This window comes from Ambystoma mexicanum, chromosome 2q (assembly GCF_040938575.1).
Source record: "Ambystoma mexicanum isolate Mex_15411 chromosome 2q, UKY_AmexF1_1, whole genome shotgun sequence".
In the NCBI taxonomy this organism is placed as follows: Eukaryota; Metazoa; Chordata; class Amphibia; order Caudata; family Ambystomatidae; genus Ambystoma; species Ambystoma mexicanum.
Window position 1 is genome coordinate 1,469,169,064 of NC_090924.1, and position 14,023 is coordinate 1,469,183,086.

The window sequence follows — 14,023 nt, forward strand, 5'->3', positions numbered from 1 at the left end:
AAACCCAACCCTCAGGCTGTCTCTCCCAAAATGAGGAGGTGTGAGACCACATTCCATCAAACCCGACCCTCAGGCAGTCTCTCCCTGACCACATTCCATCAAACCCAACACTCAGGCATTCTCTCCCGAAATGAGAAGGTGGGAAACCACATTCCAACAAATTCAAACCTCAGGCAGTCTCTCCCTGAAATGAGAAGGTGTGAGGCCACATTCCATCAAACCCAACCCTCAGTATTCTCTCCTGAAATGAGAAGGTGGGAAACCACATTCCAACAAATCCAAACCTCAGGCAGTCTCTCCCTGAAATGAGAAGGTGTGAGACCACATTCCATCAATCCCAACCCTCAGGCAGTCTCTCCTGAAATGAGAAGGTGTGAGAACACATTCCATCAAACCCAACCCTCAGGCAGCCTCTCCCGAAATGAGAAGGTGTGAGACCACATTCTATAAAACCCAACCCTCAGGCATTCTTTCCCGAAATGAGAAGGTGTGAGACCACATTCCATCAAACTGAACCCTCAGGCAGTCTCTTCCAAAATGAGGTGTGAGACCACATTCCATAAAACCCAACCCTCAAGTAGTCTCTCCCGATATGAGAAGGTGTGATACCACATTCCATTAAACCCAACCCTCAGGCAGTCTCCTGAAATGTGAAGGTATGAGACCACATTCCATCAAACCCAACCCTCAGGCAGTCTCTACTGAAATGAGAAGATGTGAGACCACATTCCATCAAACCCAACCCTCAGGCAGTCTCTTCCTGAAATGAGGAGGTGTGAGACCACATTCCATCAAACCCAACCCTCAGGCATTCTCTCCCAAAATGGGAAGGTGGGAAACCACATTCCATCAAACCCAACCCTCAGGCATTCTCTCCCGAAATGTGAAGGCGTGAGACCACATTCCATCAAACCCAACCCTCAGGCATTCTTTCCCGAAATGAGAAGGTGTGAGACCACATTCATCAAACTCAACCCTCAGGCAGTCTCTCCCAAAATTAAAAGGTGTGAGACCACATTCCATCAAACCCAACCCTCAGGCAGTCTCTTCCTGAAATGAGGAGGTGTGAGACCACATTCCATCAAACCCAACCCTCAGGCATTCTCTCCCAAAATGGGAAGGTGGGAAACCACATTCCATCAAACCCAACCCTCAGGCATTCTCTCCCGAAATGTGAAGGCGTGAGACCACATTCCATCAAACCCAACCTTCAGGCATTCTCTCCCAAAATGAGAAGGTGTGAGACCACATTCCATCAAACCCAGCCCTCAGGCAGTCTCTCCCGAAATGAGAAGGTGTGAGACCACATTCCATTAAACCCAACCCTCAGGCAGTCTCTCCCTGAAATGAGAAGGTGTGAGACCACATTCCATCAAACCCAACCCTCAGGCAGTCTCTCCCGAAATGAGAAGGTGTGAGGCCACATTCCACCCCAGGCAGTCTCTCCCTGACCACATTCCATCAAACCCAACCCTCAGGCAGTCTCTCCCTGACCACATTCCATCAAACCCAACCCTCAGGCAGTCTCTCCCAAAATGACGAGGTGTGAGACCACATTCCATCAAACCCAATCCTCAGGCAGTCTCTCCCTGACCACAATCCATCAAACCCAACCCTCAGGCAGTCTCTTCCTGAAATGAGGAGGTGTGAGACCACATTCCATCAAACCCAACCCTCAGGCATTCTCTCCCGAAATGGGAAGGTGGGAAACCACATTCTATCAAACCCAACCCTCAGGCATTCTCTCCCGAAATGTGAAGGCGTGAGACCACATTCCATCAAACCCAACCTTCAGGCATTCTCTCCCAAAATGAGAAGGTGTGAGACCACATTCCATCAAACCCAACCCTCAGGCAGTCTCTCCCAAAATTAAAAGGTGTGAGACCACATTCCATCAAACCCAACCCTCAGGCATTCTCTCCCGAAATGAGAAGGTGTGAGACCACATTCCATCAAACTGAACTCTCAGGCAGTCTCTTCCAAAATGAGGTGTGAGACCACATTCCATAAAACCCAACCCTCAAGTAGTCTCCCGATATGAGAAGGTGTGAGACCACATTCCATTAAACCCAACCCTCAGGCAGTCTCTCCCGATATGAGAAGGTGTGAGACCACATTCCATCAAACCCAACCCTCAGGCATTCTTTCCCGAAATGAGAAGGTGTGAGACCACATTCCATAAAACTCAACCCTCAGGCAGTCTCTCCCAAAATTAAAAGGTGTGAGACCACATTCCATCAAACCCAACCCTCAGGCAGTCTCTTCCTGAAATGAGGAGGTGTGAGACCACATTCCATCAAACCCAACCCTCAGGCATTCTCTCCCAAAATGGGAAGGTGAGAAACCACATTCCATCAAACACAACCCTCAGGCATTCTCTCCCGAAATGTGAAGGCGTGAGACCACATTCCATCAAACCCAACCTTCAGGCATTCTGTCCCGAAATGAGAAGGTGTGAGACCACATTCCATCAAACCCAGCCCTCAGGCAGTCTCTCCCGAAATGAGAAGGTGTGAGACCACATTCCATCAAACCCAACCCTCAGGCAGTCTCTCCCTGAAATGAGAAGGTGTGAGACCACATTCCATCAAACCCAACCCTCAGGCAGTCTCTCCCAAAATTAAAAGGTGTGAGACCACATTCCATCAAACCCAACCCTCAGGCATTCTCTCCCATAATGGGAAGGTGGGAAACCACATTCCATAAAACCTAACCCTCAAGTAGTCTTTCCCGAAATGTGAAGGCGTGAGACTACATTCCATCAAACCCAACCCTCAAGTAGTCTCTCCCGATATGAGAAGGTGTGAGACCACATTCCATCAAACTCAACCCTCAGGCAGTCTCTCCCTGACCACATTCCATCAAACCCAACCCTCAGGCAGTCTCTCCCAAAATGAGGAGGTGTGAGACCACATTCCATCAAACCCGACCCTCAGGCAGTCTTTCCCTGACCACATTCCATCAAACACAACCCTCAGGCAGTCTCTTCCTGAAATGAGGTGTGAGACCACATTCCATCAATCCCAACCCTCAGGCATTCTCTCCCGAAATGGGAAGGTGGGAAACCACATTCCATCAAACCCAACCCTCAGGCATTCTCTCCCAAAATGTGAAGGCTTGAGACCACATTCCATCAAACCTAACCCTCAGGCATTCTCTCCCGAAATGAGAAGGTGTGAGACCACATTCCATCAAACCCAGCCCTCAGGCAGTCTCTCCCGAAATGAGAAGGTTTGAGACCACATTCCATCAAACCCAACCCTCAGGCAGTCTCTCCTGAAATGAGAAGGTGTGAGGCCACATTCTACCCTCGGGCAGTCTCCCTGACCACATTCCATCAAACCCAACCCTCAGGCAGTCTCTCCCGAAATGAGAAGGTGTGAGGCCACATTCCACCCTCAGGCAGTCTCTCCCTGACCACATTCCATCAAACCCAACCCTCAGGCAGTCTGTCCTTGACCACATTCCATCAAACCCAATCCTCAGGCAGTCTCTCCCGAAATAAGGAGGTGTGAGACCACATTCCACAAAACCCAACCCTCAGGCAGTCTCTCCCAAAATGAGAAGGTGTGAGACCACATTCCATCAAACCCAACCCTCAGGCAGTCTCTCCCTGAAATGAGAAGGTGTGAGACCACATTCCATAAAAACCAACCCTCAGGCAGTCTCTCCCGAAATGAGGAGGTGTGAGACCACATTCCATCAAACCCAACCCTCAGGCAGTCTCTCCCTGACCACATTCCATCAAACCCAACCCTCAGGCATTCTCTCCCGAAATGAGAAGGTGTGAGACCACATTCCATCAAACTGAACTCTCAGGCAGTCTCTTCCAAAATGAGGTGTGAGACCACATTCCATAAAACCCAACCCTCAAGTAGTCTCCCGATATGAGAAGGTGTGAGACCACATTCCATTAAACCCAACCCTCAGGCAGTCTCTCCCGATATGAGAAGGTGTGAGACCACATTCCATCAAACCCAACCCTCAGGCATTCTTTCCCGAAATGAGAAGGTGTGAGACCACATTCCATCAAACTCAACCCTCAGGCAGTCTCTCCCAAAATTAAAAGGTGTGAGACCACATTCCATCAAACCCAACCCTCAGGCAGTCTCTTCCTGAAATGAGGAGGTGTGAGACCACATTCCATCAAACCCAACCCTCAGGCATTCTCTCCCAAAATGGGAAGGTGAGAAACCACATTCCATCAAACACAACCCTCAGGCATTCTCTCCCGAAATGTGAAGGCGTGAGACCACATTCCATCAAACCCAACCTTCAGGTATTCTGTCCCGAAATGAGAAGGTGTGAGACCACATTCCATCAAACCCAGCCCTCAGGCAGTCTCTCCCGAAATGAGAAGGTGTGAGACCACATTCCATCAAACCCAACCCTCAGGCAGTCTCTCCCTGAAATGAGAAGGTGTGAGACCACATTCCATCAAACCCAACCCTCAGGCAGTCTCTCCCAAAATTAAAAGGTGTGAGACCACATTCCATCAAACCCAACCCTCAGGCATTCTCTCCCATAATGGGAAGGTGGGAAACCACATTCCATAAAACCTAACCCTCAAGTAGTCTTTCCCGAAATGTGAAGGCGTGAGACTACATTCCATCAAACCCAACCCTCAAGTAGTCTCTCCCGATATGAGAAGGTGTGAGACCACATTCCATCAAACCCAACCCTCAGGCAGTCTCTCCCTGACCACATTCCATCAAACCCAACCCTCAGGCAGTCTCTCCCAAAATGAGGAGGTGTGAGACCACATTCCATCAAACCCGACCCTCAGGCAGTCTTTCCCTGACCACATTCCATCAAACACAACCCTCAGGCAGTCTCTTCCTGAAATGAGGTGTGAGACCACATTCCATCAATCCCAACCCTCAGGCATTCTCTCCCGAAATGGGAAGGTGGGAAACCACATTCCATCAAACCCAACCCTCAGGCATTCTCTCCCAAAATGTGAAGGCTTGAGACCACATTCCATCAAACCTAACCCTCAGGCATTCTCTCCCGAAATGAGAAGGTGTGAGACCACATTCCATCAAACCCAGCCCTCAGGCAGTCTCTCCCGAAATGAGAAGGTTTGAGACCACATTCCATCAAACCCAACCCTCAGGCAGTCTCTCCTGAAATGAGAAGGTGTGAGGCCACATTCTACCCTCGGGCAGTCTCCCTGACCACATTCCATCAAACCCAACCCTCAGGCAGTCTCTCCTTGACCACATTCCATCAAACCCAAACCTCAGACAGTCTTTCCCGAAATGAGGAGGTGTGAGACCACATTCCATCAAACTCAACCCTCAGGTATTCTCTCCCGAAATGAGAAGGTGTGAGACCACATTCTATCAAACCCAACCCTCAGGCAGTCTCTCCCGAAATGAGGAGGTGTGAGACCACATTCCATCAAACCCAACCCTCAGGCAGTCTCTCCCGAAATGAGGAGGTGTGAGACCACATTCCATCAAACCCAACCCTCAGGCAGTCTCTCCCTGACCACATTCCATCAAACCCAACCCTCAGGCAGTCTCTCCTTGACCACATTCCATCAAACCCAACCCTCAGGCAGTCTCTCCCGAAATGAGGAGGTGTGAGACCACATTCCATCAAACCCAACCCTCAGGCAGTCTCTCCCTGACCACATTCTATCAAACCCAACGCTCAGGCAGTCTCTCCCTGAAATGAGAAGGTGTGAGACCACATTCCATAAAAACCAACCCTCAGGCAGTCTTTCCTGAAATGAGAAGGTGTGAGACCACATTCCATCAAACCCAACCCTCAGGCATTCTCTCCCAAAATGGGAAGGTGGGAAACCGCATTCCATCAAACCGAACCCTCAGGCCTTCTCTCCCGAAATGTGAAGGCATGAGACCACATTCCATCAAACCCAACCCTCAGGCATTCTCTCCCGAAATGAGAAGGTGTGAGACCACATTCCAACAAACCCAGCCCTCAGACAGTCTCTCCCGAAATGAGAAGGTGTGAGACCACATTCCATCAAACCCAACCCTCAGGCAGTCTCTCCCTGAAATGAGAAGGTGTGAGACCACATTCCATCAAACCCAACCCTCAGGCAGTCTCTCCCGAAATGAGAAGGTGTGAGGCCACATTCCACCCTCAGGCAGTCTCTCCCTGACCACATTCCATCAAACCCAACCCTCAGGCAGTCTGTCCTTGACCACATTCCATCAAACCCAATCCTCAGGCAGTCTCTCCCGAAATAAGGAGGTGTGAGACCACATTCCACAAAACCCAACCCTCAGGCAGTCTCTCCCAAAATGAGAAGGTGTGAGACCACATTCCATCAAACCCAACCCTCAGGCAGTCTCTCCCTGAAATGAGAAGGTGTGAGACCACATTCCATAAAAACCAACCCTCAGGCAGTCTCTCCCGAAATGAGGAGGTGTGAGACCACATTCCATCAAACCCAACCCTCAGGCAGTCTCTCCCTGACCTCATTCCATCAAACCCAACCCTCAGGCAGTCTCTCCCCGAAATGAGAAGGTGTGAGACCACATTTCAACAAACCCAACCCTCAGGCAGTCTCTCCCTGAAATGAGAAGGTGTGAGACCACATTCCATAAAAACCAACCCTCGGGCAGTCTCTCCCGAAATGAGGCAAGACCACATTCCATCAAACCCAACCCTCAGGCAGTCTCCCCCTGACCACATTCCATCAAACATAACCCTCAGGCAGTCTCTCCCGAAATGACAAGGTGTGAGACCACATTCCATCAATCCCAAACCTCAGGCAGTCTCTCCTGAAATGAGAAGGTGTGAGAACACATTCCATCAAACCCAACCCTCAGGCAGTCTCTCCCGAAATGAGAAGGTGTGAGACCACATTCCAGCAAAACCAACCCTCAGGCAGTCTCTCCTGAAATGAGAAGGTGTGAGACCACATTCTATCAAACCCAACCCTCAGGCATTCTCTCCGAAATGAGAAGGTGTGAGACCACATTCCATCAAACCGAACCCTCAGGCAGTCTCTCCCAAAATGAGGTGTGAGACCACATTCCATAAAACCCAACCCTCAAGTAGTCTCTCCCGATATGAGAAGGTGTGAGACCACATTCCATCAAACCCAACCCTCAGGCAGTCTCTCCCGAAATGAGAAGGTGTGAGACCACATTCCATCAAACCCAACCCTCAGGCAGTCTCTCCTGAAATGAGAAGGTGTGAGACCACATTCCATCAAAACCAACCCTCAGGCATTCTCTCCCGAAATGAGAAGGTGTGAGACCAGATTCCATCAAACTGAACCCTCAGGCAGTCTCTCCCAAAATGAGGTGTGAGACCACATTCCATAAAACCCAACCCTCAAGTAGTCTCTCCCGATATGAGAAGGTGTGAGACCACATTCCATCAAACCCAACCCTCAGGCAGTCTCTCCCGAAATGAGAAGGTGTGAGACCACATTCCATCAAACCCAACCCTCAGACAGGCTCTCCTGAAATGAGAAGGTGTGAGACCACATTCCATCAAACCCAACCCTCAGGCATTCTCTCCCAAAATGAGAAGGTGTGAGGCCAGATTCCATCAAACCGAATCCTCAGGCAGTCTCTCCCAAAATGAGGTGTGAGACCACTTTCCATAAAACCCAACCCTCAAGTAGTCTCTCCCGATATGAGAAGGTGTGAGACCACATTCCATCAAACCCAACCCTCAGGCATTCTCTCCCGAAATGAGAAGGTGTTAGACTACATTCCATCAAACTCAACCCTCAGGCAGTCTCTCCCGAAATTAGAAGGTGTGAGACCACATTGCATCAAACCCAACCCTCAGGCAGTCTCTTCCTGAAATGAAGAGGTGAGACCACATTCCATCAAACCCAACCCTCAGGCATTCTCTCCTGAAATGGGAAGGTGGGAAACCACATTCCATCAAACCCAACCCTCAGGCATTCTCTCCCGAAATGTGAAGGCATGAGACCACATTCCATCAAACCCAACCCTTAGGCATTCTCTCCCGAAATGAGAAGGTGTGAGACCACATTCCATCAAACCCAGCCCTCAGGCAGTCTCTCCTGAAATGAGAAGGTGTGAGACCACATTCCATCAAACCCAACCCTCAGGCAGTCTCTCCCTGAAATGAGAAGGTGTGAGACCACATTCCATCAAACCCAACCCTCAGGCAGTCTCTCCCAAAATGAGAAGGTGTGAGACCACATTCCACCCTCAGGCAGTCTCTCCCTGACCACATTCCATCAAACCCAACCCTCAGGCAGTCTCTCCCCGACCACATTACATCAAACCCAACCCTCAGGCAGTCTCTCCCGAAATGAGGAGGTGCAAGACCACATTCCATCAAACCCAACCCTCAGGCAGTCTCTCCCTGACCACATTCCATCAAACCCAACCCTCAGGCAGTCTCTCCCAAAATGAGAAGGTGTGAGACCACATTCCATCAAACCCAACCCTCAGGCAGTCTCTCTCTGAAATGAGAAGGTGTGAGACCACATTCCATCAAACCCAACCCTCAGGCAGTCTCTCCCTGAAATAAGAAGGTGTGAGACCACATTCCATCAAACCCAACCCTCAGGCAGTCTCTCCCTGAAATGAGAAGATGTGACAACCACATCCCATCAAACCCAACCCTCAGGCAGTCTCTCCCGAAATGAGAAGGTGTGAGACCACGTTCCATCAAACCCAACCCTCAGGCATTCTCTCCCAAAATGAGAAGGTGGGAAACCACATTCCAACACATCCAAACCTCAGGCAGTCTCTCCCTGAAATGAGAAGGTGTGAGACCACATTCCATCAAACCCAACCCTCAGCATTCGCTCCTGAAATGAGAAGGTGGGAAACCACATTCCAACAAATCCAAACTTCAGGCAGTCTCTCCCTGAAATGAGAAGGTGTGAGACCACATTCCATCAATCACAACCCTCAGGCAGACTCTCCTGAAATGAGAAGGTGTGAGAACACATTCCATCAAACCCAACCCTCAGGCAGTCTCTCCCGAAATGAGAAGGTGTGAGACCACATTCCATCAAACCCAACCCTCAGGCCGTCTCTCTTGAAATGAGAAGGTGTGAGACCACATTCCATCAAACCCAAACCTCAGGCATTCTCTCCCGAAATGAGAAGGTGTGAGACCACATTCCATCAAACCGAACCCTCAGGCAGTCTCTCCCAAAATGAAGAGGTGTGAGACCACATTCCATAAAACCCAACCCTCAAGTGGTCTCTCCCGAAATGAGAAGGTGTGAGACCACATTCCATCAAACCCAACCCTCAGGCCGTCTCTCTTGAAATGAGAAGGTGTGAGACCACATTCCATCAAACCCAACCCTCAGACATTCTCTCCCGAAATGAGAAGGTGTGAGACCACATTCTATCAAACTCAACCCTCAGGTCTCTCCTGAAATGAGAAGGTGTGAGACTACATTCCATCAAACCCAACCCTCAGGTCTCTCCCAAAATGAGAAGGTGTGAGACCACATTCCATCAAAACCAAACCTAAGGCAGCCTCTCCCTGAAATGAGGAGGTGCGATGCCACATTCCATCAAACCCAACCCTCAGACATTCTCTCCCGAAATGAGAAGGTGGCAAACCACATTCCAACAAATCCAAACCTCAGGCAGTCTCTCCCTGAAATGAGAAGGTGGGAAACCGCACCCCAGCACATGACGTGTGTCATTGCCTCAAGTCTGCAGCCTCAGAGTTCAAGGGTCACAATGTCCCCTTTACATGCAGTTTCAACCAAGCATTGGCACTGCCACTAGCTTGGCCTTTGTGTAGGCATGAGAAAGGCACTTGCCAGGTGTTACCCTACTGTTATTTTTTTTATTTTTTTTTATTGTTGTTTTGGTCAATTATTTAATCTGACCTTTCAACATGTATATACAAGAAGAAGTTAAAAACATGACACAAATAAAATTACAGAACATGGGCCAACATAGATTAAATACATGACAAACATTCTGATTATTTTCCTATTACATTTAAGCTAGAATGAAATGTAATTATTCATTTTCGACATTTTCTGGACCTTTTCATTGCATTCAGCCTAAAGTAAAGATGCATTAATTCTTGTTTGACACAACCTTGGCATTTAGTCCATGGGTTTAGGCATCAGTTGATTGAGATTTTTTTACAACGGTATATCTTATGCATTTAGAATTTACCACAAAAATACTTGTCCATAATTCATCCGAATACAATACATGATTGGTGTCAGACAAATGTTTAAAATAAAAAATTTGTAAAGACAATAAAGCTTCACACTCTACTAATAAATGTTTCAAAGTTTCATTGACTTTCGTACAAAAGCGACATTGAAGATTTTCTTTCGAGGTTCTACCCCATTTAAGCATTAATTCTTTTGTGGGCCATACATTTCACCTAAATCTCAAAAAATCAGAGCGTTGAGATGGATTTGGAGATTGAGTCAAATATTTCTCGGTTTGCCAAAGAAGTTTGTGAGCAAATGGATTTCGATTGAATTTTTGCTTTGCCAAACATGCTGTTCTTGTTTTGATCCAATCATTCTTCCAAAGTTTAATTTTTGCTTTATTTGGATTCACTATTAATAGCTCTTGAGTTATGTTGGTGCCATTTAGAATTTTACAAGCAAAAGTACGCCAATCCTTTGCAAATATTTCATTGGAATTTAACAGGTAATTGGACAGCATGAGCAGTAAGCCATTGTTGTTCTCCTTCATTATACATTTTCTAAATAGTTGACAAATTTTCCACTAATTTATTGCATAAATTGAAAGAAGCCCCAGTTCATGTCTGATAACACACATAGATTCAGAGTCTTGCCAGGCGTTACCCTACTGTTATTAGCAGGCCGTTGACGGTAGCAGGTAGTACCTGGTCATCTAATATTAGTACCTGGAAAATGTATGCACAAGAGAAACCGGCTGGCTTTGCCACACTTGTTCCTAACAGGACTCCAGTGAAGGACAAGCAGAGCGCGGTGAAGGTAGACTTAGTTATGGGGTTTTTATTGTACCATTAGCGGGTTTACAGCTCCACTGAAGTCATTACCTCTCAGAAGACTGGGCATGATGGCAAGGCTTGATTAAAGTGAGCTGCACAAGTTTCCACGAGGGGGTCTTTTGGGCGGACGGAGGCAGGAATGGGTGGGAGTGGCCATAGGTATTAGCAAGGCCATGGGCAGGCAATGGGTGGCCAAATAACCAAATAAACCCTCCAGGCTCTGTGTTCCTCCTCGGGTGCCACGTCTCCCTGTTTGCACTGTCTTCGGGTAAGAAGTGTCGCGATAGGTGACTGGGGTAGATTAGTAATAGGGTTGTTCGGCGGTGGCCTGCAGGGACCCAGCAGATCCCAGCAGATACCTGGCATATTCCGTCCTAATCAGTGTGAGAAGGAACAGGGCTTCCTCACACCTGACTCTTTCTAACTGCAGGCTTTTCTGGTAGTGCCTATCAGAGTGGGCTGCAGTCCAGCGCCAGGACAGTCCTAGGGCGAGGAAGTCCAGATCTAGGGAATAAGGTTCCCGATCCTAAGGACCTGGAGCTGGCTTTGATGATGAGTTCTGACAGGAGCGTGTGTGTCGCCTCCTCGCTTATCAATGAGACCCCAGTCACAGACATGTCCAGGTTTGCAATGCCTGAAGGCTCTTGCTTTCGCCTGCACCCGTTCTCTGATGACCCCTGGCTAGAGTTTACCACCGTGCATTACCACACGCCCCGTCCCAGTCTTATCCCTGTGTCTTGTAGTCTCTCCCTCCCATCACCTTTCACCTTTCTCTTCTTCTCCCTCCCTCCTTTGTCACTTTAGACCAACCAGCATAACGCCATTATGGCGACACCCCTTGATGACGGCCGCCAAACCTGTGTCAGCATTACTGTGATAAGGCCATGTTCTGTGCTGTGTGCAGTCATGTCTATTACATAAAGAGTTGTGTGACTGGACACCGTGGCTGATGGCCTCTGCAAGTCTCTTAGCGAAAGAAGGGGATTCGTCCCAACAGGAAGAGCTGTGTGGTAAACCAGTGGAAAAAGTCACTGTAAACTGTCTCACTAACAAAGCTGCTGCGCAAGGAACACCCTGCACAGCGTGTATATGACTTACACCTAGTCCGGTGTCCTTGTGTAGACTCTCTACAGGAGGGAGAGCCGGCACTCCGTGTTAATAAAGAACACGGGGTGGTATGTCCTAGTATTAGCTCTCATGCAGGGGTGTTGCTAGGCCTGAAAAGGACCCGGGGCTACGCTGATGTTGGGACTGTCGGGACTGGGGGCTAGCTAGCCTTCTGGTTGTAGCTACTGAGATTCTATCCGGGGATACAACTAAAAGAACCGGGTCTATAGCCCCCTTAGCCGCCCCCTAGCAACGCCTCTGGCTCTCAAACATGCAAGAGCTAAAACACACTGCACTCAGTACTTGGTACTTGTGTGAGTTTCACAAATGTATTCTTATTGGCAAATAATTAATTAGTAATAACAAATTCTCAGTACACGCATTATTTACACAAGATGCTAAATAAATAAATAAACAAGACCTGAAATCAAAGTCAGGAAATAGAAGAGCAAAGGAGAGGAAATCAGAAAGGTCAGGACAGAACAGGCTAATGTTCAAAACACATTATTAACAAAATAAGAAACACACTACATAGCATAGTCTGCACAATTAGAACAACATATTGTGCATAGGGCCTAATCTATAAACCGCACGAGATCTCTCACTACGTCTGTACAAATTCTTTTTTGTTTAAATGAGAGGCTTTCCTATTGGCTAAGAATTAGTACAACAAGGAATCGGTGTTAGGAAGCAGCACAGTGCAAGATGCTGCTGTTAGTAGGTCTCAGTATCTGTCGCGTCAACTTGGGGTCTACGCATTGCGTCGATGTAATGCCAGAGCAGCGTGCGACTGGATGATGATGCAGGAGTGTATTACGTTTCGGCGGTATAGTGTAATGGCCGCCTTCTTCAGGACCAATAGGCGTACATAAGCTCGGAATGACCCAAAAACGATCCGGTGGGTGTCTTCCACCCGATGCATATGGTGTAACTCCAGAGGGAAGTGTTTCTATGTAGGAAAGGTGCCGCTGAGTGGGGGAATTGGTTGCTGCACTCCTGCAAAGGTAATGCGGCAAGTCTTATATACGTGTAGTCTAGCAGGCAACGTGCAGCGGAGGGATCACGCTGTGATGTGCAGAGGGGGAAATGCTGTACATCCGCCAAAACGTAGTGTAAAGGCGATCCGTATTCCCTAAAGTTGAGTCTGTTGTAAGCCACTGGCTCAATCAAATGGCAGTCTGATCGATGGCGCGCCTCACCTTCTGTGGCTCCAACATGGCGTGAGCTTTGTGTTGGGATTAGTTGTTCTGTGCTGTGTGCACACATGTCTAATATCTAAAGAGTTGTGTGAATGGACACCGTGGCTGATGGTCTCTGCAAGTCTCTTGCCTGCATTGGGGTGAAGGAGTAATGCATCCTCTCGCTCTCTCTCCTGCAGGCCGGCCTGGATGGGGAAAACATTGGGAACTGCCCCTTTTGTCAACGACTCTTCATGGTCCTTTGGCTGAAAGGAGTCAAGTTCAACGTCACAACAGTTGACATGGCGAGGTAAGGCAAGGAGTGATTTGAATATGGGGCAGGGCGTGGAATGGCAAGGGAAGGGAAGGGGTGATCTGCATGTGGGGTGTAAGGCGTTGGATGGTGAAGTAAGGCAAGGGAGTCCTGCATGTGGGGGGAAGGGCGTGGGACAGCGAGGTAAGGCAAAGTGTGACCTGCATTGTGGGGGGTAAGGTGTGGGGCAGTGGCAAGGGGCGACCTGCATGTGGGGTGTAGGGCGTGGGATGGTTAGGTAAGGCAAGGCGCGACCTGCATGTGGGGTGTAGGGCATGAGACGGCGAGGTAAGGCAAGGGCTGACCTGCATGTGGGGGTAGGGCGTGGGGCGGTGAGGTAAGGGGTGATCTGCATTTGGGGCAGGGTGTGGGATGGTGAGGTAAGGCAAGGCGGGACCTGCATGTGGGGTGTAGGGCGTGAGATGGCGAGGTAAGACAAGGGGTGGCCTGCATGTGGGGCATGGGGCGGTGAGGTAAG

General features: G+C 48.8%; 1 protein-coding gene across 1 annotated transcript in view; it reads left to right on the forward strand.

The window, feature by feature from the left end:
• The window catches only part of CLIC2 (chloride intracellular channel 2), a 503,137-nt gene that overhangs the window by 247,622 nt on the left and 241,492 nt on the right, over positions 1 to 14,023 (forward strand). The window contains exon 2 of the mRNA XM_069649047.1: positions 13,433 to 13,542. Within this exon, the coding sequence (XP_069505148.1) occupies positions 13,433 to 13,542 (110 nt within the window). The remainder of the gene's footprint in view (positions 1 to 13,432; positions 13,543 to 14,023) is intronic.